General features: G+C 49.9%; 2 protein-coding genes across 2 annotated transcripts; one reads left to right on the top strand and one right to left on the bottom strand.

Moving 5' to 3' along the window:
- Positions 1 to 162: 162 nt before the first annotated feature.
- On the top strand, positions 163 to 18,733 carry ATG4B (autophagy related 4B cysteine peptidase). The gene is made up of 13 exons (XM_068201193.1): positions 163 to 310; positions 5,563 to 5,661; positions 6,097 to 6,168; positions 8,161 to 8,259; positions 8,660 to 8,761; positions 9,151 to 9,223; positions 9,544 to 9,623; positions 12,851 to 13,047; positions 14,058 to 14,136; positions 14,827 to 14,972; positions 15,598 to 15,654; positions 16,123 to 16,216; positions 18,056 to 18,733. Exons 1-13 carry the CDS (start codon positions 301 to 303, stop codon positions 18,127 to 18,129), a joined length of 1,182 nt encoding a protein of 393 aa, XP_068057294.1. The 5' UTR covers positions 163 to 300; the 3' UTR covers positions 18,130 to 18,733.
- A 2,551-nt stretch (positions 18,734 to 21,284) lies between these two features.
- On the bottom strand, positions 21,285 to 26,234 carry DTYMK (deoxythymidylate kinase). The gene is made up of 5 exons (XM_068201194.1): positions 26,080 to 26,234; positions 25,418 to 25,526; positions 24,174 to 24,264; positions 22,050 to 22,247; positions 21,285 to 21,530 (listed from the first exon to the last, which is right to left on the bottom strand). The coding sequence occupies exons 1-5, from the start codon at positions 26,207 to 26,209 to the stop codon at positions 21,420 to 21,422; spliced, it is 639 nt and encodes a 212-aa protein (XP_068057295.1). The 5' UTR covers positions 26,210 to 26,234; the 3' UTR covers positions 21,285 to 21,419.
- Between the last annotated feature and the right edge of the window lie 16 nt (positions 26,235 to 26,250).

The following is a 26,250-nucleotide window of genomic DNA, read 5'->3' as shown; positions in this document are numbered from 1 at the left end:
GCGCAAGGAGCGGAGCCTTCACACTCCGCGCCGCCCTCTAGCCCCAGCCCCGGCCCCACCGCCGGCCCGCTCCCGCCCCACGCTCCGCTTTGCCTCTCCGTACGGCAACATGGCAGCTCCCTGTGCGCACACAGAGCTGCGTGGCGCCGAGCTGTGACGAAACCAACGACAGCCAATCGGCGCGTGGGCCGGCTGCGAGCGGCGCTCGCATTGGCCGGGAGCGGCGCGTCGCGCCAGCAGTCGCGCGGGGCCGCGCCGGGCGTGAGAGTCGGCGGCGGCCGCAGCCTCGGCGGGGCCGCCATGGACGCAGGTGGGTCCCGGGCGGGCCCTGCCCGCGGCGCGGCGGCCGCGCTTCCCCTCGGGGCTCCCTGGCTCGACCCAACCCGGCGGCCGCTCGAGGCCCGCGGCTCCCCGGCACGGCCTCCCCGACGGGCGGCGGAGAAGGCGCCGCTTTCCGCCCTGGGCACGGCCCTGGGAGCCGCGGCCCTCCGGGGCCCGGCCGCCCCCGTGGTGGGGCGAAGGGGAAGGCGGTGGCTGCGTGGCCGCCGGGGTGGGCCGGCGCAGGCCGGAGCCGGGCGGCGAGTCCCTCCTGCCCTCCCCAGCCCCGCTGCTGCCGTCGTTCCTCGAAAGCTCGGGGCTCTGCCGCCGGGTCGGGTCTGCCCGGGGGGGAACCGGCGCGGGGAGCGGTGACACGGCTGGTGTCGCTGTGCCCCGCTCCCCATGAGGGCTCCAGGGGCGAGAAGGCAGCTTGGGGGTAAGAGGGGGGCTTTGGAGGGGTGAGAAGGTGTCCTCGGGAGGTAAGAAGGCGCCTCAGCCACTCACCACTCTCAGAGAGGGCTCTAGCAAAGCTGCTTGTGGTAGAGATTTAGGTTTCCTGCGGGGTAAAGTAAAAATAAGTGTTTGACACTGTGTTGGGACCCGCTTCCCTCCAGCCTTAGCGTAGTAGCGGCTTCCACCCCCTCCGCAGAGGTAAGTGTTGTTCCACAACAACAAACGCTTCCCTGTGCGCCGTGGGCTCCTCCGCACCGCCGAGCGCGGTGTGCCGCGGTCCCTGTCTCCTGTCCCTCCTCAGGGCTGTCCTGACTCGTTTCGGCCTTCGTGCCGCTGTTGTTGGCAGCGTGGTCCGGCTGAGAGCGTCCCGGCTCTGCCGGAGCGTCCCCGGATCCAGTGTCGTACCTGGAGGGGACGCGCTCCGCTGAGTGAACTTGCCCCCCTGATCCGGGAGATGTGTTTGCTTTCCCTTGGTGTGAGAGGAAAGGAAGACTTTGCTGTGGTGGATGGTGGGGCTGGATCTCCTCCGTGAGAGGAGGAGGAGGAGGAGAATCTCTGGGCTGGAGCCCCTTCGTGTCCAGCCTTGCTCTGGAGATGGTCGGGGAGCTGACAGCAAAACTTGGAACTGTTTGCTCCAGGCCTTCAAGAAAGCACCACCCTTCAGTAGCCTGATTTTCCTCGCTGTCTGTCTCTTAACTCCTCATTGGTGCTCGGATAATCAGGATTTGTCTTGTTTGAAGGAGCTTGGAGGAAAGAAAAGATTAAATCTTTCTTCTGCCAAGGCCAGAAGTAAGGGTTTGAGGTGTTTAGTGTTTTCCAGCAATGCATTTTACTAAAGTGGTAAATTTACCTTCTCTTTTTGACTGTATCTGAAATATTCCACATCCAAATGTGTTCCTCCTGTGCCTTGGGTGAGGTACCTATATCAGCTAAAGGAGGCATCATCCACCTCATTTCTGATCCTTTGGTGGTGACCTTAGTTGGAGTCTAAAGGATTTGGGAAGGCATGAGAGCCAGGCCTTTTCAGAGACTGGAGAAGCCTCAGGACCAGTTTGGGAAGGGAGGTATGGCAAAGCTTGGCTTTCCCTCAGTGCCACACTCCAAAGCTCAGCTTCTGTATTTTGTGTGAGAAGTTCTTCAGCAGAATTGAAGATGCTGGGAAAATCACCTGCCGTGTTTCTGTTTGAGTCACCCAAGCCTTCACTTGTTGTTACTTGTTTCCCAGAGTTGGTGGGGAAACAAATGGCTTAGGTTGTGGTGTGGGAGATGAAGTTAGCATCCCTCAGAGGCTGGCCTGGCCTCCAGCACTCAGGGGCTGCTCCCAGCGCCCAGCTGTGCCTCTGGGTGTGTTTGCTGCGAGTTGGGACAATGTTTTTATCTCCAGTGTTTCATTGTGCTGATTAAGGCTATGAGAAAGGAGAGAAAATTTCACCTTGTACCCTAATTCTGTGTGTTTAGAGAGTTCTTGTGTTAAAGTGATGGAGTATGTCTCCTGTGAGGAAAGGCTGGGAAAGCTGGAGGTGGTCACCTGGAGAAGAGAAGGCTCTGGGGAGAACTTAGAGCCCCTTCCAGTGCCTAAAGGGGCTCCAGGAGAGCTGGAGAGGGACTTTGGACAAGGGCCTGGAGTGACAGCACAAGGGGGAATGGCTTCCCACTGCCAGAGGACATTGTTAGATGGGATATTGGGAAGGAATTGTTCCCTGTGAGGGTGGTGAGGCCCTGGCACAGTTGCCCAGAGAAGCTGTGGCTGCCCCATTGCTGGAAGTGTTCCAGGCCAGGTTGGATGGGGCTTGGAGCACCCTGGTCTATTGGAAGGTGTCTCTGCCCACGGCAGGGGGTGGAATGAGATGAGCTTTAAGGTTCCTTCCAGGCCAAACCATTCTGCCATTCTGTTGTGGCATGTACAAAGCTTTGCCTTTCCTGCTGAGGCTTTCTGGGATGAAGTGTTCTGCAGATCCCATGGAAGGTGTGCCCATGGGGCAGCAATCCAGCCAGCCTCCCCTCATTCCCAGTGTGTGTAAGGCTCCTGGAAAGCGAGGCTGCCTTTCTCAGGGTGAGCTGTGCAGGGCTGACACTCTGCTTTCTCACTATAAAACCGTGTGAAGTGGAGCTGTTGTGTTTGATGTGCAGAGCCTGCACATCCTCCTCTGCAGAAACTGCTGCTCCACTGTCCTGGATGCTCAGAGGTCGGTAATTAAAATAGACCGAGGGCTTTCTGAAGGTGAAGTTTTGGAGCACTGCCTGAGAAATGTGCTGATCTCACCCAGCTTCTGCAGCTCTGAGAGAAGCAGCTTCAAACAGGATTTCTGCTTGGTGAATTTCCAGATGTATTTCTTGTCTTCATCTCTGGCTATAAGAAGGAGAGAAAGGCTTCTGTGCAGTGTGTGATGTTCTTTCTGCCCTGCCTGAATTGTTTTGGTCCCACTGGCTGGTATTTAGCCCATCTGGGCAATAGCACAATAGATGGACTTTGGAAAAGCGCTGGAACATATGAAGGTGGAGGCTTGTAAAGGAAACACTCAGTGACCTCCAGCCTTGTGGGGAGTTTACTGCTCCCATTATAATGTCCTTGATACTAACTAGGAGCAACCTCTAGAATTTTCTTCCCTGTGAGGGGGAAACCTGAGCTCCTGCATTTGGTAGTCGTGCCTTTTCAACTATTTCCTCCCCCTAATCCCAACACGAATGTCTGACCACCTCTTTGAGGTGCACAGCTGGACACACAGGGCCTTGTGCAGAGCCAGATGTTGGGCATCCAGATGAAGGGCTGCAAGCCTGGGACTCTCCTCCCCAGTGTGCTGTGCCATGACACATGTGCTGCATTCCCTGAGCACGTGGCTGGTCCAGCTGGAGATCCCCTCTATCTGCTGACCCCTTCCTCTCTGAGCTTTGGTGGAAGGGAAGAGACTCCAGCAGCCCCTTTCCAGCTGCTGATCCTTGCTGTGAGGTGTCTAGTTGCAAATCCTGTCTTTGCTAAAGACCTGGTGCCCTGCAAACTGTGCAGGTGCAGAGGTTGTGATATTTGAGCAGGTCAGGGAATGTTGCTGGGAAGGAGAAGGAGGAATTGTGTTCCTCAGTAGCATCCTTGTTCCACTCATTTTCTTTAAGCTATTTGAGACTCCTGACAAAGAGTTGGATACATGGCAGGCTTAGGAACTGACAAAGTAAACCACAGAATATTCCTTGGAGCTTTAAAACCTTCCTGAGAACTCCAGTAATTATGTTAAGATCATGTCAGTTACCTTTTCAAATCTGGACATTTTCAAGTTTGGGTAGTAGGTGGGAAAGAAGTCCTTCATTTCCCTGCTGGAGTTTGTTAGAGGAGAAGACTGCAGCAGTAATTTATTGGGACATTTCTGTGCAAGCAGAATTGTTTTGTTTAGCTTGCTGAGGAGTCACATAATGGGGTGGCAATGGGAACATGTGGTCTGTGCAATCCTAAAGGTGCCTGGAACAATCTTAAAGACTAATTCACACAAGGAACGTGCTTTAAGTCTTGTGGGCTGGAATTAAGGCAGAGTCTGTTGCAAAATTTGATTTAGGAGCCTGTTGTCATTTCTGTTGCTGGGGTCCCCACTTGTTGGTCTTAGTGATAGTATCTGCTTGAATGTTTTCTTGGACATCTGGAATTGTAATTCCAGGTCAGGGAGCCTGCATTGGAAGGCTGAGCTACTTCAGGAGGCTGAAGTGTCTCATGTAGCAGCAGGGTACTCTGCAGGAGCCAAAAGTGAGGTGTGCTCCATGGAGAGGGGTAGCTTTTGCAGAGAACTGGGCTGACAGAAGCTTGGGGCCATGTACTCCTTTGTCCTGCTTTGAACTCACATCACATTACCACAGATTTTATTGCATTTGCTGTGAGAGATGTTTTCAGTCATTATTTTAACAGTTACAGATCAGTCTGCCTTAGCTCTGCTTTAAATTGTAGAGGTGGTTTGTTACAGAATTGGCACCTGTAAAATCATGTGTCTTTTCCAGAATTCCCAGGCTACTTTAAAGTCTGTGTTTCCAAACACAGATGTAGTGGAACACAGCTCATCCAGCTCCTCTGGTTTTTCCTCCCTGTTGTTTGTACCCTGTGCACAACAGCTGAAGCTGTCTTGATCCAAGGGCAAGCTGGGCTGCTGGGTTGTTCTGTCCTGGTCCTGAAAGGGGATGGATTTTTAGGCACTGATGGATGCCATGCTGTGAGGGGAGCCAGTAAAAGAGACAAAAGTTCTGCCTGTCAGCTTTGCATGAGCACATCTTCACAGCTGTGTTCCTCACTTTGTGGGGTGACACCTGTAAAGGCTTCTGCTGCATTTGGTGCCTCTTGAGGAGGGACTGAGCAAGGTTTAGTTTCCACCTTAAGGTGATCTGTGTTTTGCATGTTCTTCCCTCAAAATTTGTGTTCTCTGCAAGAGGGTTTTAACCACTTTGCTTGATGGAAAGAGGCCCTCAACATCAATGCTGTAGCTGATGACGTGCATGATGGTGCCTGTTCTGGGAAATGGTGTAGCTGCCAGGTGAAGTTTTAGATGTTTTGTGCCCCAGGCAGAACCTGGAGCTGGCTTAACCTGGAAATCTTGCTGCTTTTCTGCCTGTGGAGCAGCCAGGAGCGAGCCAGGGCTGGGCCACCTGTGTGCCTCCCAGAGCTGAGTGCAGAGCCCTGGCTCCATTTCCTGCCAGCCCGGGGGCTTTGGGGCTGGGTGGGACTCACTGGACCACAGCAGCTTTGATTCTGTAGCTTTGTCTGGTTTTAAAAACAAAAGGAAAAGCTATCAAAGGTTTGTGATTTCTCCTTTCTCTTTCTAGCTACTCTTACCTACGACACCCTCAGGTTTGAGTATGAAGACTTCCCTGAGACCAAAGAACCCGTTTGGATCCTTGGCCGGAAATACAGTGTTTTTACAGGTATTTTTGTGTGCACAGTGCAATGTTTTAAGGCTCCAGAGGACTTTGTTAGTGTTGCACTTGGGTTTTAGCTGCCATGCTTCTGTCTGTCTGGCCATTTCCACGGACTCAGGAATATTTTTGTGCAGAAAGTTACCATATGGGAGTTGTTGGGACATGTCGTGAGGGCAGGATGATGGATACAGGGGGCAGAAGGATGGTTTGCTGCTTCATAATTTGCCTGTGGCCATAGTGCCTTTGAGTTGATGGCAGCTATTTTGAGGGGGAAAAGAAGTACTTTGTGCACAGCAGTACTGCTCTGTTCCTCAGCCAGACTCTGCCTCTCTGGGCCTGCAGACTGTGAGGAGCAGAATTCCTTGGGAGGGTGAGTGGGAGGTGGGTTTAGCAGTCTTGGTGCCCCCTCACATGTGCCTTTCCATGCTGAACACTTTCCAGAGAAGGACGAGATCCTGTTGGATGTGACCTCTCGGCTTTGGTTCACCTACAGAAAGAACTTCCCTGCTATTGGTATGTACTCTGGAGGAGTCTAAAGACATCCTGGAAATCATTATAATCCAGTTATCCCTAATGAAACAGTCCCCAAAACATGGCATCACTTCCATTCATAAGAGTGTGAAATGTGCTTCATCCAATTGATCAGACAGACTTTTTGTTTACCTGATAATGAGAATTCCTCATCCCCTTGGGTAGGAGGGACAGAAGTGGTTTTTAAAGGAGCACAAGAAGGAGTTTGGGAAGTCTGCTCTTTTTTTAGGCAACATGGGAGGATTTTTGTACTTCATCACATCCTACATCAGTCTAGTGTGAAATATTACTGAATGATGGTCTTGGGCTTGAAGTGGATTAAAGTGATGAAACCTAGAGAATGATACAGAAATTGCTGCCTTTGTGCATCTGCTCCAGGCTCTGTGTGGGGGTTTTGTTTGTCTAGGGGGAGTTATGTGTCTGAAGTGTGTTACACACAGGAGCTGTAGTGACAGGGGAATGTTTCCCAGTGAGCTTGAAGGAGGATGTCTGGGTTCCCTAAGATACTCTGCATGGCCTCTTGTGGGGTTTGTGTTTGTGTGCTGGGTGCAAGGTGTATCAGAGGAGATCTCAGAGCAGGTAAACGGGACTCCAAGGCCTACCCATGTCCCCCTTCTGTCACTGTCATGCCCAGCAGTCAGTGGGAAAGGAACATGGCTCAGCTTTGGAAAAGAGGCCTCTTCCTAACTGGTCCTTCTGGCTTGTGCTGTTCTTTCCCTGCTGGGAAGCCCTCTGCTTCACAAGCTCTGAGACATCTTTGATGCAGTTTAATCCCTTTAAATTCATGTTTATGCACCATAGTTAAACATATGTTCGAGAACAAAGGGTTAGCACATGTTTAACTGGCTCACAGACACAATTTTGGTTTCCTTGTGAGTCAGTAGAGGCTGTGGGGTGAAGACAGACCCCATTTTCTGAGTCATTTCCCATCTATACCATAAATATGATCTGCATGTAATACACAGTAAACCTTTTTCAGTATTTTTTCTCCCAGTCACCCCTGTTACTGTTCATCCCTTCCCTCTGTGCTAGCCCACTTAATTATTGTAATGGTTAGGGAACTGTCTGATGCTAATTTTGTAAAGCATTATCACTTTTGGAATTTCTACGTGTTATGAATTACTGGTGAAATTATAGAAGACAACTGGTGACCATTGAGAAGCTGATTAAATAGTCCTCCAAGTGATTTTTCTCCCTGTTTAGGACCAAAAGAAGAAAGCAGCATTACAAAGACTAGCAGAAGCTGTGCCCAGGCACAGATTACCTACTGTGATCACACTGAACATTTGATCTCTGTTATTTGTAGTAACAGCCGGAGCTGGAGTGGAGGAGCAGCAGTTTCATTTGGAAGATCTGTCAGGGAAATGCTTTCAGCCTTGTGTCCTTTGTCTTAGGCTTTCCAGCAGGAGCTGATATCCAGCTTTCTCCAACAATATGTAGGATGTCTTTTTTTCACTGCTTGGGTAGGGTTTTTTTGGCTGATGCCTTTGTTTTTTTGGTCTGACTACATTGTTCATTTGGAAATGTTATTTGTAGCCACTTCTGATGTGGGAATTCCCTGGGACTGGTTTGTTCTGCAGGATGAGTTGCCTTCTCAAGATGAGGATTACAAGAGTCATCTTTAACAAACACCTTCGTGTAGGAATGTGTCTGAATTGGGCTAAGAGTCTGCAGCCAGGCTCAATGGCTCTTGTTCTCCTGAGAAATTCAGCTCTCTCTTGGGCTGTTTGGATTTCCCTTGGATTTTTTTCCCCTTTCAGTTAGTGTTAGAGGAGTTTATTTATTTGTTTTTAAGGGATGCTAGTAAATTACTCATCCATAACCACATTTTTGGTTCTCAGCCTTGGCTGTGTGAGCTAAGCTAGTCCTCATTCCCTGCCTTGTCTCCTGGTGAACCTGCTGCCCATTCATTCTCCTCCCTCTTGGCACTGTCTCACCATTCATTCCCTGTTTATTTTCTGTCCTTGTTTCCAGGAGGAACCGGTCCCACCTCTGACACGGGCTGGGGCTGCATGCTGCGCTGTGGCCAGATGATCTTTGCTCAGGCCTTGGTCTGCAGGCATTTGGGAAGAGGTAAACCAGTGCACAGCCCTCACTGACTGCCAGGGCCATGTGCTCCCAGGGGTGCAGCACTTGGAAGAACAGAGATAACAAGGACACAGCTGGGAATCGCTGAGGGTTCTGTAACTTTTTCTTCACTCTTCTCAAGTTCAGGACTTGGAAATCTCCAGGGATATTTGGATTTTCTGATTTTATGTGTGTTTATTTGCTTTTCTATGGGTGATGGTATCTTATCCCAGCTGAAAGAATGTTTTCTGTTATTTTAAAATTACCCCTCTACTGTTGGGAATGCCTCAGATGCTTAGTAATAATATGACAATGTGAAAATTGAGTTGGTCAATACACAGCAGCTTGCAGCCTCTAATTGCTAATAAGTACCATGTTTATTTCATATATCCCTTGTCTGTCCTAGACTGGAGGTGGATAAAAGGGAAGAGGCAGCTGGATAATTACTTCAATGTTCTTAATGCCTTCATTGACAAAAAAGACAGCTACTACTCCATTCACCAGATAGGTAAGAAGAAAGAAATGCTCAGATGTAGCAAATGGGCTAAGGAAGGCTCTCACCTTGATACAAACTTCCCTGAAAAATCACAAAGCAGCCTGTTCCAGTGTTTCCTGTGGGGTGAACAGAACTCAGGTCACAGGGGTGGTCTAGTGATCAAATACTGGGTAAAGATTCTTCTGAGGCAACACTGCCCTTGGAACTTCTGTGCTGCTGCATTTTAGAGAAAGGATTTGCTCTGCAGTCCTTCAGGATGTCCTTTTCACCCCCATGAAACAGTAAATACTGCTGATTCAGTAAAGTTTCCAAGTGAGAATTCTTCCCTATTAAATACAAACCTGATTAGGAAGTGGGTGAAGTTATTGACTACGTTATTCTGGTTTTTTGTTGTGATGCAGCCCAGATGGGAGTCGGGGAGGGAAAATCCATAGGCCAGTGGTATGGACCAAACACGGTTGCACAGGTGCTCAAGTAAGTGCTGCCCTTTCCTTTTCTCTGATGAATCAGGCAGTGGGGCTGTTGGTGTGTGGTACCTCTGAGCTGACAGGGTTCTGCCTGTAATAACACCCTCCCTCCTCTCACATTCTCCCCTCATGTCAGTAGATGAGCAGGCAGCTCCCTGGAATAGGCTGGAATTGCCTAACAGCAGCTTTCCCAGGTCAAAGCACATTGCACAGCATAACTGATAACATCAGTCTCACCTAATCCATTTTCTCCTCTGATATACCACCATCTCTGCCTTGTAGTTGTAATCATCCTTCATTACTTATTTGTTTTTAATTTTCCTCTAGAAAACTTGCAGCTTTTGATACATGGAGTTCCCTGGCAGTACACATAGCCATGGACAACACAGTGGTGATGGAAGAAATCCGTAAGTGTCACGTGGAGCTAGAATGTGGTATATCCTGGGCAGCAAGAGCCCAGAAAAAAGCTGGCGAGCACAACAAACATGAAGTCCATGTTCTGTTACATGTTCTGTCTTTGAGAAATTGTTCCCTGTGAGGGTGGTGAGGCCCTGGCACAGGGTGCCCAGAGAAGCTGTGGCTGCCCCTGGGTCCCTGGAAGTGTCCAAGGCCAGGTTGGACAGGGCTTGGAGCAACTTGGGGTAGTGGAAGGTGTCCCTGCCCATGGCAGGGAGTGGAACAGGATGAGCTTTAAGGTCCCTTCCAACGCTCATGATCTGTGAAAGCTGTGTCCAGATGTGCAAAACAAGGTGAGAATTGCTGTTCTAGGGCAAGGAAGGGCCTTGTTTGACTTTGATTTCATCTGGTGATGCCTCTGGATCTGGAAAGAAGGTTTGCTGACCTTCAGACAACATATGGGAGCTGCTTGGTAGGCAGTGTCAGACTTGCTGATGGCCACAAGGAGCAAGCAGTAAATGGCTGTCACATAACTGGTAGGGAGGGTTCTGCTATTGGACAGAGTAAGAAAGCCAGAACAGATCTGAAGAGGAAAAGGGCCAGAATTGGCAGGGGAAGAGGATAAGAAGGGAATCCACCACTCTCATCATTTTAAGGAATATTCACTGGTGGTTTCTTCTTTTTTCCTTCTTTCTCTGTTTTTTGGGGCATCCTGCCCCCAGGCTTGCTCTGGAGGCTGAGCAGTTCTTCTTGCCTATCCTGAGCCTGCCTGCTCTGGCTGCAGCACTGCAGTAACCAAAGCTGAGCACCTGCACTGCTGGTTGCTGCAGCCTTGCACGGTCCTGGCCTCAGCAGCCTTCTCATGGCTTGCTTAAGGCTAATACCTGAGGCAATGAGCCCACCCAGCACAAACCTTGCAGTGTTTCTGCCAGGGCAGTGCTCTCAGACAGCTGGTGTAGGGTTACGGGTGAGATGGTGGCAGGCACCATTTAGGCTGGCTTGGCTACCACAGGGCCAAGATCAATGGCCAGGCAATTTTTGCCTGGAGTGCGGGACAGTCACTTTGTAAAGTCACATCTCTTGTCAGGTAGGCTCAGTTGGGCCTGACAGAGAAGTGTGTGCCTAACCTTAGCTGAAGGCATGTGCTGATGCCCTTGGCTTAAAAAAAGGTCAGTTTTAAAACAGAAATTGGATTATCTTTCATCTTCAGCCTGCAAATATCACTTCTAGAGCTGAAGCATGCTGGCTACGAGGCTCAGGTGTGCTGCAGGCTCTGTGTGGCACTGGCTGTTCAGCACTGGTGCTGCTTCAAGTGACATGTCCATACAACTTGTCATGGGCTGAGGTGTGTGTGCTTGTTTTGCTCAAATGTGGATCATAATGTACCTGTTCAGGGCCTGAAAGTCACTGTGTGAGTGGGTCTGATGTGTTACATGTCTGTAGGTTTGTGTTTGATACCTTGTGCCTCAAACATTGTGGATAAAAGTAATGTTGTTTCATACATCTGTTAATTCTGTCGCTGATAGGGTTCAGCCAAAGGTTCACAGGAAATGCCTTTTGTTACAGCAGTGCAGAAACATACATCTGTATCCCTTCTGTGTCAGTGTTCCATGAGAAAGGGCATCTGAGCTAGACCTGAGATGGAGGAGAATCACAAAGGTGGTGAAAATCCAAGACAGTTAAAGCCAGTAGCTGCCAGCAGCAGCTGCAGCAGGAGAGGTGTCGTGTCAGATCTGTTGGAATATGTTTGCAGTAAGTGGTTGGGATCCAGCTGGGAAGCTTTAGGCAGGTTCTGCTCTGCTGTGGCACCACAGAACTGCAAAGCCTGCCAGATATTAAGGTGAATTTAGGCTGTGCCAAGCTCTCTGCTGCTTAAACTGCAGGTAAATATGTTCATACACAGTGCAGGATTGCCCCGTGCTTTTCCTGATGAGGAAACCTGCAGTGACACCCCATTCAGCAACAGCCCTGGCTTGGCAGCTGATTTCAGATCATCTGGACAGGCAGGCTACTGCAACAAAAAGCCTGCTTTATCAGGAGAAATGGCTACAAATAATGACTTTGAGTTTCCTCAGAACCTCTGGTAACTATGTCTGTGCATCAGATGCACACATACACCTTCTCCCTTCGTGAGGAACAGTACAGGGAGGAACTGCAAACATTGCAGTGCAGGTTGTCTCTCTTCCTGAGACTTTAGATCAAAGTCCTATTTCTTCTGAATTTGGGTATAACATTGTCCTCATTCAGCTGGGTTTGAAGCTGTCAGTTGTGAAGAAAAACCCAGCTGAAATGGCAAATGGCTGGTGATTAAGGTGTTTGTTTACATCACGTCCTACCTGCTAGAGTGTCCTGGCATTCAGTTTAAGCTGGGAATAAATTAAATGAGCCTCTGGCATTCTGTTCAACTGCCTTGGCTTCATGATTCTTTAATCATGCTGTGGGTTTCCTTGGGCTTTGGGTTGGGTTTCTTTTTTTTCACACACCCAGCAAGTAATTAAATTGGCCAGTGAGACAGGTAGGCTTGGAGTTGTTTCTGGAGCAGAATTTACATAACCTGGGTGCATTACAGCCTAGCTGTGTATTTGTCAAGCCTTTAGGATGAGGATGCAGAGTGCTTATGTCATGTGTATGCCCTAAGGAGTTCTGCTGCCCCATATCTTAGAGGCAGAGCTCATGCTGAAATTGCAGAGTTTAATGACCATACTGCTTTAGGTCGGTAAAGTAGCTTGTGAATGATCTCCAGGAAAATTTATGAAGCTTTTTGTGACCTTTAGGAAAGTTACAACTACTCTAGACAGATACCATGTTTGTATCTTGCTGCAGCACTTAATTACAGGTGAATTTTTCCTGCGTTAACTCATAATGCTGTCCTCAGTTCATTCATGAACTCCTCTGGAGTTGGACACTCCAGAATTTTCCTCTTTCTGCTTACAAGCTTTGTGAATTCAGGACAGTTGTCTGACCTGCTAATCAACCCCTCCAGCTTTGTTGGCACAGGTGGTTGCTCACCTTTCTGGAAGAATTTGCATTTTTGCTGTGGTATAAGCTGCTGTGGCTTGGTGTGAGCTCAGCTGAGGCCCTGCACACACATCACACAGCCCCAGCACTCAACCTCTTCAAGCTCTTCTTGGGTTTAAATGCTATAGGCTTCTGGTAAAGAGCAGTTGTTGATCAGAGGAATGGCTGAAGGTCTGGGAACAGAGTCCTGATGCTTTGTGCTCCTGTTCCCTTTCCATAGGGAGGCTGTGCCAGTCCAATGGGCCATGTGCTGGAGCTGCAGCATGCCCTGCCCTGGAGTCAGATGTGCTCTACAATGGCTGCCCAGAGGACGTGGGGCTCAGAGAGAGGCTCGCCCTGTGGAAACCACTGGTGCTGCTGATACCTCTCCGCCTCGGGCTCACAGAGATCAATGAAGCCTATATTGAAACACTAAAGGTAGGGAATCTGGAGCTGAATTCCTGCTGGGGTGATGCCTAAAGATCCTCTTGTGAATTAAGTAATCACTCAGAAGTCATTGCAAAAGAAAAATGTGTTCAGAGACTGTCCTTGTCAGAGGTCAGGACGTTGGTTCTTGAAAGCTATAGTCAGGAAAATGGGGGGCTTGAGGGGATGGGCCTTTTCTGGTTGGTTTTTTTGGTGATTTTTTTTTGTTTGTTTGGTTGGGGTTTTTTTTGGGTTTTTTTTGTTTTGTTTTGTTTTGTTTTTTTTTGAGGCTCTTACTTCACAGCTTAGATCTCAGCCTCTCTGTGTGCAGATGGTATCAGCCTGCTGAAGCCTTTGTTCAGCACAGCTATACCCTCCTTGGTGGTAGCCTGAGTGTTAATTAATACAGTGTTGCACACTCCCCGTGGCTCAGATGCTGAAGTTTGTGCTGCAGACTGAGGCTAAGAGCTGTCAGGTGGTTGCAGGTTGGAGTATTGAGAAGCTGCAGAATTTAGGGTGTACACAAGACAGGGAGCACAATGCTCTGAGCTTGGGTGAGAGACCTCCAAATTCAGATTTGTGGGAGGTTACTTCCCTTAACTCAGTAGATCATGCTTGGCTGCTCCAGGTGGATAAGGAACTTCAACTGTTTCCTGAATGATTGTTCCCTCCTGAGAGCACTGTTGCAACCTGATGACAGCGTCAGGGATCTTGCCACTGATTGCAGCAGAGCCAGGACTTGCCCATACCAAGTCCTGGAGTAGTGCAGCTTCTTTCATTTGGTCCACCTGTCTACTCCTGTATGCAGTTAAATGTGTTTTTGAGCTGCTTCCATGTTCCTTGAAAGCCCTGTGTTGCAGCCTGATGGAGATTTTCTCCAGAAATGGTTGGTTTTGCTGCTAGAGTTGCTGATTTTCCATGTCCCTGTCCATCTTTCCCACTGCATTTTTGGATGTTTGCCTGTGTTGCCACCTGCTGTTTCACTGTCTGTCAGCTGTGTGTTTTCTGTGTTGCTTTTCCAGCACTGCTTCATGATGCCCCAGTCCCTGGGAGTGATCGGCGGGAAGCCAAACAGTGCTCACTACTTCATTGGCTATGTAGGTGAGTGCCCAGAGGACTGCAAAGACTGTCCAAAGAATCTCCCCCTGGCTAAAACATGCTTGTAGGGTGGCACAGCTCTCCTGCTTAGCCTGTGGTGCATGCTGCAGGGTTCTCCTTTCCTGCTGGAAGCGTGGAAGGCTGCTGTGGGCTGAACCTCTCACCTGAGTGATGTAGATTTGAACAGTGGCCGTAAACTTCCACTGCATAACACAAAATCTGCTCTGTGGAGTGCATAGAGCCTGCTTCCTGCATTCAGAGCTGACCTCCCTCTACAGCTTGGCTGGATTTAACTGTTCTTTAGGTGTTCCTCAAACCCTACAAACTCCTATTACTCTCCTCCTTCCCTCTGGTTTCCTCTCTGCCAGAGACCTCAGGTTATTTGTGCTTTAGATTTCTGGGGTCTATTTGAGCTCACCTAGGAAGGGATGAGCAGGAACAATACCCAAATAGTGCCTGGGCCTCAATCCCAGGGCATCACACTGGAGTGGCCACCGTGGTTGTGCTGGCAGCTGTGCCTGGCTGAGAAGCATTTGGGGAAGTGGCTGAAAGCAAGATGTCCCTGGAGTGTGGATTCCTCTGTGTGGTTATGAGAGCTGGCTCTGCCGTTGCTCTTCCTCCTCCTTCTATCTCAGCACTCCTCAACTTGTGGCATGGTTCTTCCTGTTGATGTGTCCTTGCCTGTGTGCCCAGGTGAGGAGCTCATTTACCTGGACCCCCACACCACGCAGCCGGCGGTGGAGCCCGGTGACAGCGGCTGCCTCCCCGACGAGAGCTTCCACTGCCAGCACCCTCCGTGCAGGATGAGCATCGCCGAGCTCGACCCCTCCATTGCCGTGGTGCGTCCTGTTCCTCCTGCTCCCCAGCACCCCAGGGGCACTGCTGGGGTCCGCCTGCTCCACAGGGAGAGGCAGTGGTGTTGGGCTGGCTACTCTGTGGTGCTGTGCTCTGGGAAAGTGCTGCCTTGATTTTTGGTGACACTGGTAAAGCAGCTCCTCAGAGAGTGCTTGTCTCAGGGAAGTCCCCCTTGCATGGCGGTTAAAGACCATTCCTCATGGAGCAATGTCATTCTCTGGGGTTTAGTTCGGGCTTTGATTTGGATTGATGGGCAGATCTGAATCCATTCCTGAATCCCATTGATGATGCACCATGGCTTGTTTTCTGTTGAACCTGAGCTGCCTGCTCTTTGTTTCCTTTGTTCCTCCTGGTTTTCCTTCCACAGTAAAGAAAATATTGATGATTCCAGCACTTGGATAGATAGCCTGGTCACATCAAGCCTCTGTGGAGTGTTCAGTTTAACAGGGCAGTGTGAGGCACATGTTTAAAGCAAGGTAGTCAGGAGTAGTAACTGCTCCCACTCCTGATCGTGGTACTTGGTGTTGACACAGGGCCTTAAGTCTGAAATGATCAATCTAAAGTATAGAAAGATAAAGTCTTTTTCTTTTTTTTTTTTTTTTCTTTCAGGGCTTTTTCTGCAACACAGAGGCAGACTTTAATGACTGGTGTCAGCAAATCAAAAAGGTTTGTGTTTATAGATCTGGTCAGACATTGTAACAGGCTGCCCAGGGAAGTGGTGGAGTCCCCATCCTGGGAAGTGTTCAGAAGGCATGTGGATGTGCACTTGGAAACATGGTTTAGTGGTAATATTGGCAGTGCTGGGGGAATGGTTGAACTCGAAGATCTTGGTGTTATTGTCCAATTTCCCTCTCTCTCCCTCTTTCTGATTCTCTGTCCCTTGGAAAGGAATATTAGGTATTGTTTTGTTTCCAAACCACTGCATAGAGACCATGTAGCAGCAGCATGACCCCACTGTAAGCCTATTAAACTGCCTAAAGGAGCAGAGCTCTGAAATTCTGTTGATGATGTGATTCAGAAGCTTTGAAAAACATTTTCCCAGCTACAGTGAAGTCCCAACAGATCGTTATTACCCCTGCAGTGCACCAGCAGTGCAGAGCTGTTGGTTCTCATGGCTCTGCTCTGTCTCCACAGCTGTCCCTGGTCAGAGGAGCGCTGCCCATGTTCGAGCTGGTGGAACACCAGCCCTCACACTTCTCCAACCCCGACGTCCTGAATCTCACACCAGGTGAGGCCACACAGGGAGGGAGAGCTGAGGGTGAGCCTGTCCCTTTGGCTTTCTGGAAATCATGAGGAATTACATGATGACTTCTAGTATGTTCCTGTTCCACCTGGAATTTAACCTGGAGTTCTTGGGTCAATGGATGTAGTTCTTCAGCTTTCAGCTAGTGGTTTGCAGATCCCACAGTGTCTCAGTATGATTTTTAGAATAATCTGTGAATGGTGATGGTGACTGAGCAGAAAAACAAACAAGCTCACATGCTGTCATGGCAGTGTGACTCTGGTTTCTGAAGGGATGCTTGGAGGAATCAAAAGCATCCAGTGAAAAGGCTGAAAACCCAGTTTGTAGGTAATGAAAATGCTCCAAGACAGGGCTGGTCACACTTAGTTCCAGCATAAGGCACTCCTTCTTGGCATGTACCATTACCAGTGGGAAAAAGGACAAGTGCTGGGCCCTAACCTTGCCTGTCAGGCTTTGCTTATCACATTAAAGACACGAGCAAACATTGCAGGAGATAAAGCCATTGGCTGCTTCTGCCAAGAGTAGTGAGTGTGTATGGGCAAGTCTGTCCTGTCCCCAGGCATGGGGAGGCCTCCTGGCAACCTGCACCCTGCACTTCTGGTCTCTCTCTCTCCCTGCCATCCTTCCTTAAAGACTTTCATTATCACACTGTCCTTTGCTGTTAAGCATGCTCAATTCCCTTAAACTGCCAACTGATCCTTACCTGTCTTAAATTGTCCCTAATGTTGTCTTTCCTACTCTTAAAAATGTTTTTGTTATGGACTATTTGTCCTTCTCCCTCTTCCCTGGCTTGCAGAGCCTCTCCCATCTGCCAAGGACATTAATTTCTGTTAGTCCTGTCTCTCACTAGAAGGAGTAATTGAACTTTGAGCCCCTTTCAGGGCCTAAAGGGGTTCCAAGAAAGGCAGAGGGCCTGGAGAGGGCACAGTGACAGAACAAGTGGGAATGGCTTGCCACTGCCAGAGGGCAGGCTTAGATGGGATATTGGGAAGGAATTCCTCCCTGTGAGGGAGGTTAGGCCCTGGCAGAGATTGCTCAGAGAAGCGTGTCTGCCCCATCCCTAGAAGTGTCAAAGGCCAGGTTGAACAGGGCTTGGACCTCCTTGGGATAGTGGAAGGTGTCCCTGCCCATGGCAGGGGGCAGGACTGGATGATCTTTAAGGTCCTCTACAGCCCAAACCATTCTGGGATTCTGTAACTGTCCAGCCTGAACTAATAAAGGTTCCTCCTTCCCCCTGTGCTAAAGTTGCTTCCTTCCCTTTAAGTGTGAGCTCCTTCTTCACCATATAGTTGGAAGGATGGAGAGGTGGGATCGACCAACATTAGTTTTCCTCACAAAGTGAACTGTACCAATTGCTTTTAGGAAGGGTGCATTTTGTAATTACATTTGCTAACATTTGTACCAAAAACAACTACAGCAGAAACGATTCTCTAACACATAGGGGTAAATGTATCTCTTAACTGGGACAGAAATCTTCACTGGTATTGGTCCAGACCTGGGCAAGTTGTCCTGTTTTGAGCCTCTTGAGGCAGAACAGTCTCCTGCTAATGCAGAACTGGGGCACAGGAAGGTTGTACAAAACAGTGGCAGCAGAAATATGTTTGGATCTGTAAAAGATTATGTGCTTCTGTGCTCCATGTAATTGTCTCCAAGGCATTTTCCGTACCACTGACGTGTTCTTATCCTCCTCAGAGCCCTCACTCAGGTTTGTCACTGAGTTTTAGAACTTGTAGGCACTTGGCACTCAAATTGTGATGCCCTCCAGCTGCTGGTCTCACTGACAGTCACAGCATCCCACTGAGGCAGTGCTTTCTTCTCTTCCAGACTCCTCTGATGCCGACAGATTGGAAAGGTTCTTTGACTCAGAAGATGAAGACTTTGAAATCCTGTCCCTTTGAAAACAAATAGGAAACTGACTCTGCAAATTTGTGTATGTGTGGGGAGAAGGGGGGAGGGAAGCTCCTTCGAGAGCCTGGGGCTACCGGTTTTCATAGGCGCTTGCTGCCATCCCTGCCTCCCGTCCATCCTGGCATTCCGTGCAGCCTCGGAGCGGAGCGCGCAGTGTCTGCAGTGGGATGAAGAACCTAGAGGGTGTTACAGCCTTACTGGCTGCAGTTGGAATTGCTCAGCAGCAAACAGTTGCTGGAAGTGGATGCAGTGGTGCTTAGGAGTTCAAAGCCTATCTGTTACAACAGCAGGTCAGCTGGGCCTTCCGGGGGAGGCACGGAAATCGTTAGAGCGCTGAATCCTTCCATGGGGACTCCCTCTGAAGCTTAAGTAGAGCCCACCCATCATTTAGCAGGAGAAAGGTCCAGTTAATGCTTTTAGCAGCTTCCCTTCTCACTGGCCAACCTGGACTGCAGCTCACAATGCCAGGGAACAGCAGCCACGTCCCACAGACAGCTGTGAAACCTCCGGAGTGCAGGTCCCTACGGTACAACTCCTGTTCATGCTCTGCAGGACACTCAGCACTACCTCTCCTGTCCACAACCTATAGAAAGGGAGTTGAGGGAATTTCTAAGTGACTGGGAATTCAATAAGCGAAGTGTGGAGCAGTGGTGTGCTGCTGGGGAGCATCGCAATCCCAGTTTAAATAACAGAAGGAATGGAAGAGTAGAAAATGCGTGTGTTGCTCAGTGAGTCAATCCATGTGTTTCTACAATGGAATAGTCTCTTCTGCAAGTACCTTCAGGAAAGCTGCTTTGAACAGAAAACTGAATTCCACAGCCCTGGGAAAAAAAAGAGTCCAGAGCTGAGAGAGCTGAAACAAGGCAGCAGAGATCTGCCAGGCATGTTCCAGGCTTCTGCCTGTCCACCAGTGTGCTGGCATGGTGACTAGGGAGTGATGTGCTGCCAAAAACCCAAGCTGTAAAACCTCTTGAGCTGCCCTGGGTGGGTTGGTCCGCGCTTCCTCCAGCTACTCCTGTCAGACATTCCCTTTCCAAAGCAGAAGAGGAGCCTGAAGGTTGAGGAGGTTTCTGAGCTGTGTTGGTACCTTGCCTCTGCCAGCTCTCCTCCCTGCGGAGTGTGCCCAGAGATGCTGTAGGCGCTAACCTGGAGAAGCCTCTGTCAGGTGACCATCCCAAGAAGGGCAGAGTGCCTTGAGAAGGTCCAAATATACTGGAAATTTTAGCTACTTTAGGCTGGTAGCTCTGCCTGGGGCCTTTCTCCACAGAGAAAGGTAAGCCATGGAGGAGAGCTGTCTCCGTGCACACTGCTAGGGAAGTGCTGCCATGGTTTCCTTGGTGTGTGCTGCACACTTCAACTCTGTTTACAAGGCCTTGGTTTGTGCATTCAGGTTTGGAACCTGTCAGATGATGGTGGTGTGCGCAGGGGTGGTTCCACCAGGCTAGAAATGACCTGTTTTCCCCGTGACTGACCTACTGATGATCTGACTGTCCCTGTGATACCCGAAAGCAAAGGTTTGAACTGGGAACCACAATGCTTCTGTCACTAAATTATTATTTGCTGCTTTCTGCCTGCTTCTCCTCTTCTCTCTTGTAGTCAGGGGAAGAGGCAGCAGAGGAAGTGGGGCTGTGCTCCATTCATCTGCTTTCAATTTCTATCTGAATAAACAGATCTAAAATCTTTGCCTCCTGATGTCCTTGCACACGTTGAAGGCAGTGGTGGGTAGTACGCAGTACACCAGGAGAGTCCAGCGTGGAGAGGGGCTCCAAGGGAGCTGGAGAAGGACTTTGGACAAGGGCCTGAAGGGACAGGACGAGGATGAATGGCTTCCCACTGCCAGAGGGCAGGGTTAGATGGGATACTGGGAAGAAATTCTTCAGAGCAGGAGGAGGCCCTGGCACAGGTTGCCCAGAGAAGCTGTGGCTGCCCCATCCCTGAAGTGTCCAAGGCCAGCTTGGACAGGGCATGAAGCAACCTGGTCCAGTGGAAGGTGTCCCTGACCATGGAAAAAGGTGATCTTTAAGATCCCTTTCCAACCCAAATCAGTCTGTGATTCTACTGTTTATTTCACATTCATGGTTTTATGTTTAAGGACAGCTCTGCCAGACAAGATTTTACCTGAGTGTTAACACAACCCCAATAACAGAGCTAAGCTCAGCTGTCTTAGGTCTTTAACAGGCATTTCTGGCTTTTCAGTGTGTTGCCTTGTCCCAGTGTTACTGTCAGGGCCCGATGCAGCATTGCAGACCTCCTTCACCAGGAGTGTCTGGCTGCCAAGTGCTGGGAAGCTTTTGCCATTGTAGCTGATGCTTATATTAGCAAAATTGTTTTAAATATTTAGCTTCCTCTCCCTGCTCCTGAATCAGTTCAATCTGCCTCTCTCCGAGTTAGAGAGGATTAAGTCTGTGGAGATCAGAGCAGTCTCCCCTACTGGAAGGTGAGTCAAAGGTGCAGCAGAGCAACCTGAACTCCCCTGGCCATGCCCATCTCTCAGTGTCTCTTGCAAATGATTAACATTCCAGTTTGTTCTGGTGATTTAGGTGATTCATAGCTGGCCTGGTTTCAAACTGCACTGGGGTGTGTGCAGGAGCCACAAGTGACTATTCCTCTCCTCTTGGCCAGTCTAAATTAATTTATTTGCCACTTGTCCTCCAAACTGGCCTTGCTATGAGCTCATCCATCTGTTTCAGGTTCTTACCTGCTCACAGCTGGGGAGAAGGCTTGAATTCACCTCTCCCTTTTCTTCCACAGCTCTAGCAAACAGTTTTCCTTGGATTTAGTGCCTGAACTGCAGCACTTTCACCTCCAATATATCCTCCTAGAAGATACTGAAAAAAATGCCGTGTGCCAAATGCTTAAAAGAGCAATTTATTAGCAAATCCTCTACAAACTGGTTCGAGTATGGGGGGATGCATTTTCTAGAGGAAGAATGATCAGAAACATGGCAATTCCCTAAAAATGGGAACTGTCTGTGTCCAGGGACGGCCCTGGGCTCCACACTCACATCTGCACTCTAGGACTGGAGCTGAACAGGAGCTTGGGAGAGGGAGGTTTTGACAAGGAATTTGATACACACTCATGGCATACTCATTTAAAAATGCAGAAGGGACTTTGCAGGCTGGAAGGGAGGAGCAGTTAATAAAAAGGACATCAACAGCATGTTGGACCCAAAAGAACACACAGGATCTAAGCTGTAGCTGCTGGGAAGTCACGGTCATCCAAGTGCAGAAGATCCAAGAACTGACCTTTCCATTTTTTTTTTTTTGACCTGCATGAAGTTTCATTTCCAGAGTTCTCCCAAAGGTTTATTCTGAACCTCCTGCATAGTTTCCTTTGCAATGGACTTGATTTCTCTGTGCAAGTCTTCAATGCTCTTTGAAGCATCCACTGTCTGTTTCCAAGACAACAAAAATACAGGACAGATAACAGAGAATACAGAAATGAGAAAAACCTTGTTGTTAACATCTGCTTGACCCCCATTACTCAATATGTTATTCTTCCTGAGTAGTGAAATGAGCTAATTACACCTCCTTTCTGCAGTTTCTGGAGTGGATCTGGGAGAAATCAAGATATGTAGGAATAGACATTTAAGAAGTAGATGTGCGAGTGAGTGAAGGTAAACAGAAGAAACTGCTGCTGCATGTTGTTTGCTGGCAGTCTCAGGGGTGTGTGACAGAGGCAGGTAAGCTAGGGATTTATCCCAGGTGCACAAAGAGCTGCCCAGGATCTCCTGGAACAGGGAAGTGTCCTCTCTGCCACTTCTCACAGTGCCCTTGGCTGGTCCCCAGCGTGTCCCACGGAGCAGAAGTGGGAAGGGGTAGCACAGGAATGCGACAGGCAAAATTTGGGAGCTCTCACTAGAGACCCCCCACCCCCATCCCTGACAAACCCACTGGAATTAATTCCTCACCTTCCAGTTTAGGCTCTTGTCCTCCATTAAGCAATAGAAGGACTGAAGAACTTTCTCTTGGAAGGAGCTGGTCTCATAACGTTCATGTCCAAAGTTACCTCGTTCTGCTGCTGCTTCTGGGTTTAACTGGAGGAACAGGATCAGGTCTGGCTTTGGGAGTCCAACATCAGGCTGTTTGCACCACTCCAGGCCAAAGTTCTGCCCCAAGCAAAGACAAGAGAGTCTGAAGTGACACACAAAGACAGGAAAGCAGCAGGTTGGCTGGAGAGTGAGGTGGGAAAGGAACAGCCAAGGATGGCAGGAATTGCAACGCAAAACACTCAGCACAGGCTACAAACTGAACAGGTGATAGCCCAGCTTACCTTGTGGGAATTCAGTCCTGCTCATTTGGGGGTGAGCAGGTTTTGTCAGGTGTTCAGCACCTCCTGTGCTTATTTAAGTTGGAGAAAGTGAAAGCTTTTCATGCCTCTTCTGCAGATCCCATCTGAGCTCTACCAAGGCACATTCTGAGCCTCCACACTGCCATTACCACTCCAAAATTTTCTCAGTCCAAAAGAAAGCTGCTCCCAAACACTAACACCACGCAGCTGCAATGGACATCTCTCTGAGCCCACACAGGCTCCTTCCCAATACTCACCTCCCCTGGAATTTCAGCCCAGACACAACAGATGCAGTTTTCCAGCTTTCGGATTTTGCTGACAGGTCTGAAGGCTTTCACCAGGCCATGTGAATCCATGATGTTGGTGAGACTAGAGTCCCACTTACTGCTCATCTACATCTTAAATCCCTCTAAGAGGAGCTGGCACATCTGCCCTCCAGTTTCTCCCCAGATGTTCTGTATCTTGGTAATCTGGGTATTTTTGGGATGTATGTGCAGTTTTTCAATCCCATGAGGGGGTAAGAGAAGCTGGAAGTGCCACAACATCTTGGGTGTGAGGTCTGGCAGCCAGCAGACTTTTTTGTTAGGTATAGGCATCAACTTCTCCCCTTCTCCTGGGAATGCTTCTTGAGTGAAAAACACACCAAACTCCATTCTTTTGAGAAGCAGAGGCGGTCCCTTCCAGCAGAAAAAGATGCCATCCCCGCTTCCCAAGGGTGGCATCCGCATGGCTGAGCCCTGCAGGTCACCAGCTATATTCAAAGAAATGTAGACACTTTAAGAGACCCTTCTTCCCCCACCAGAAAGTAGCAGAACATTCCTTGCTGTGCCCATGTGGATTTGGGATCATTATTTTGGGGTGACTCTGCTCGTGTTACACATCCTGGCTCTTAATTTGGGGCTTTTGCAGACACCTGATTAGCACCTAAATGTTTCAATGCATCTGTCTCAAGCTACACAATGTCCAGGAAAGCAGGAGGGTGGGAGAAGATGCAGGTGAGGGTGTAGGGCTTGGGGGCCCAGGATCTCCTCAGTCCTTCCAGGAAGCAGGGAAAGGCGTGGGCAGGAATGAATGCAGGTCACAGCTGGTGCTGCAGCACGGCTGGAGCTTCTGTGACCACTCTTAGAGGACTGATGGCTGCTCAGCAGAAACAGGACACATCTGATGGGTGGGACAGGAGTGTCTGTGCAGAATGGCTCCAATGGAAGGCTGACAGAACTGACTTGCTCTGAAAGCAGGGACAGGCCAAAAGGCACAAGTGGGAATGCCAGAAATTCAGGCTAAATGAAGAGAATCACTTTTACCCTGAAGGTGAGCAGAGAAGAACCCAGAAAGGAATGAATATACATCCCTGAAGATACTCTAACCTTGGCTGGATGTAAGCAAGTCTGCTTATGTCAGGAGGCTGAATTCCACAGGTCCCTTCTAACGTATGTGGTTCTGTTCCACAATTTGATGGGCCAGCAGCCTGAGCAAGTACAGAGAGTCTTTAATAAACTCCCAGAATCATTCTCCAGAGTCACACACGTCAGCTTCCAGTCCAGCAGTCTGTCCAGATTTACAAAAAGTCACCAAATAAATTTCTCTGCTTGTTCTGGGGAAGGGTGGACCCATGTAAATATCTGAGCTGAAACTTCCATCCCTCATCTCCCAGAAGAATGGCCCCTGGGCCATTCACACCAACAGCCTGGAGGTGCTTCCCCAAACAGAGAGAGGGGCAGGGGCTGCTGCAGGTCTCACTCACCCCTTTGGCACTTGTGAAGGCCACTCCAGAGAAGGCGTATCTGTCAACCACCACCGTGATCCCTTGGTGTAGCTTCTCTTTCATCATCGGTCTGAAACCATGGGGGAGATAAAATAACAAAGCTGCACTCCTTTATGGTGACAGAAATGAAAGGAGTTCCTCTAAAACTCCAAGTATGTCATCATTAAGGGAGGTCAGCTGTGATGCAGATGAAGAGCTGTTTGTATTCTCCAGCAGGCATTGACCAAATACCCTTTCATGACACCCAAACTCAGGGTGCCAGCACTGGGCACTGCTCTAGGCAGCTCCAGGGCTTCCAGGCAAGATCACAGATGAGCTATATTAACATGGACATCTTCCCTTTTTAGGTGTACAGCAGATTTTGTCATATGCTCTGCCACCTTTATTCATGACACTACTTCTTAGAGCTCACTTCTGTGCCTTCTGTTCTCCCTTAATTGGCACTGCCACTACAGCAGAGGCAGCAAAGCTTTTCTGTAAAATGAGAACATTTTGGAATCTCTATTTCCAGGTGAAAACAACAGCCAACACTGATTTCCCCGTGTCCACACACAGACTCTGTGACTAAAGCAAGGACAGCCAGTTATGGCTGAACGTAGCCTTTGGCTACAGGGGAAATTTGGGCACAATTCTTTAAGCACTGTCACTCACAGGGACTGCCTGGCAAAGCAATGTATCTTCAGGAAAGAGAATAAAGTCACACTCTGAACTGCTTCAGTCTCAGCTGCCCAATTTTTTAATGCAATACAGCACAGGATTTGGAAATATGGCACCAATGATTCCAAAAAAAAACCTTAACTGCGGGATCTGATCTAAGATTACAAGGGGAGGGTTAGGTGGGATATTGGGAAGAAACTGTTCCCTGTGGGGGTGGGGAGGCCCTGGCACAGGATGCCCAGAGCAGCTGTGGCTGCCCCTGGATCCCTGGAAGTGCCCAAGGCCAGGTTGGACAGGGCTTGGAGCACCTGGAATAGTGGAAGGTGTCCCTGCCCTTGGCAGGGGGTGGAACTGGCTGGGATTTAAGGTCCCTCCCAACCCAAACCATTCAGGGATTCTGTGATTAAATCCAAAGCTGTAAGGGTCCTTATGACACCATTTCCAGCCTGTTCTCCTGTCTAAACAGGATCACATTCTTGTACTTTCTGTACCCACTGCAAGCTCAAACCCCGTGCGATCCAACAGCACCCATTTTTCTTTCACAACTGAACAAACATCATCTTTACACGTGCTCCCAGCGGTTGGCAGAGAAGAGCAGGTGAATGGTGTGGTCTTCCAGGTTCTTCTCCCTCCCCAGGTAGGAGTTGATCAGCTGCCCAATCTCTGTGGTTCTGTCTGCAGGAAAGGCAGAAGATGCAAAGGCTGCCCCAGACTGCTCTTCCCAGATGGGTGTCCATCTCTCCGGGGTCTGTCTGTCACGGGTGGGAGGCTGTCATGGACGGGACGAGGTCAGTCCGTCCAGGGTGGGAGTCTGTCTATCTGTCCCTCAGGGGTGGCAGGAGGTCTGTCCATCCAGCGCGAGGGGGGATATTTCTTTGCCACAGGTGGGAGGAGGTCAGTCCGTAAGGGGCTGGCTCTACCTGCCTGCGACAGGCTGGGGGGAGGAGCTCGGTCCATCCGGGATGAGCGTCTGTCTGTCTGTCTGTCTGTCCGGGATGGGAGGGGTCTCTCCGCCCGCCGCGCGTGAGGGGCGGTCGCTCTGTCCGGGCGTGTCGTGGGGGGGGGGGGGGGGTCCATCAGTCCGGTGGGAGGCGGTCGGTCCGTCCAGGGTGGGAGGGGTCTGTCGGTCAGGGCTGGCGCGGCCCCTCAGTTCAAACGCGGGGGCTCCCGGCCGGCACCCCGCCCCCTCCCTCCCTCCCTCCGCGGGCCCAGCCCCGCCGCGCCGTACCCGGGAAGCGGAGGAGGTCGGCGCGGTGCCCGGCCTCCCGCAGGGCCTCCACGAGCCGCCGGCCCTGGGTGCTCTTGCCGGCGCGGTCCACGCCCTCCAGCGCGATCAGCGCCCCGCGCCGCGCCGCCATGGCCGCGCGCGCCCCGCGCCGCCGCGCCCCTTCCGCCGCGC

This window comes from Anomalospiza imberbis, chromosome 10 (genome assembly GCF_031753505.1).
Source record: "Anomalospiza imberbis isolate Cuckoo-Finch-1a 21T00152 chromosome 10, ASM3175350v1, whole genome shotgun sequence".
Taxonomy (NCBI): domain Eukaryota; kingdom Metazoa; phylum Chordata; class Aves; order Passeriformes; family Viduidae; genus Anomalospiza; species Anomalospiza imberbis.
Note: the sequence above shows the minus strand (reverse complement) of the source record. Positions and strands in the feature narration are given on the sequence as shown.

What these genes read in the sequence shown, in the direction of transcription:
- DTYMK (XM_068201194.1), bottom strand. Translation starts at nt 26,209, where the DNA reads ATGGCGGCGCGGCGCGGGGCGCTGATCGCGCTGGAGGGCGTGGACCGC. An exon ending in CGACCTCCTCCGCTTCCCGG is followed by an intron (nt 25,527 to 26,079) that starts GTACGGCGCGGC and finishes CCTTTCCTGCAG; the next exon opens with ACAGAACCACAGAGATTGGG. An exon ending in ACAAGAGCCTAAACTGGAAG is followed by an intron (nt 21,531 to 22,049) that starts GTGAGGAATTAA and finishes TCTTGGAAACAG; the next exon opens with ACAGTGGATGCTTCAAAGAG.
- ATG4B (XM_068201193.1), top strand. An exon ending in CTACTCCATTCACCAGATAG is followed by an intron (nt 8,762 to 9,150) that starts GTAAGAAGAAAG and finishes GTTGTGATGCAG; the next exon opens with CCCAGATGGGAGTCGGGGAG. An exon ending in CCTATATTGAAACACTAAAG is followed by an intron (nt 13,048 to 14,057) that starts GTAGGGAATCTG and finishes TTGCTTTTCCAG; the next exon opens with CACTGCTTCATGATGCCCCA.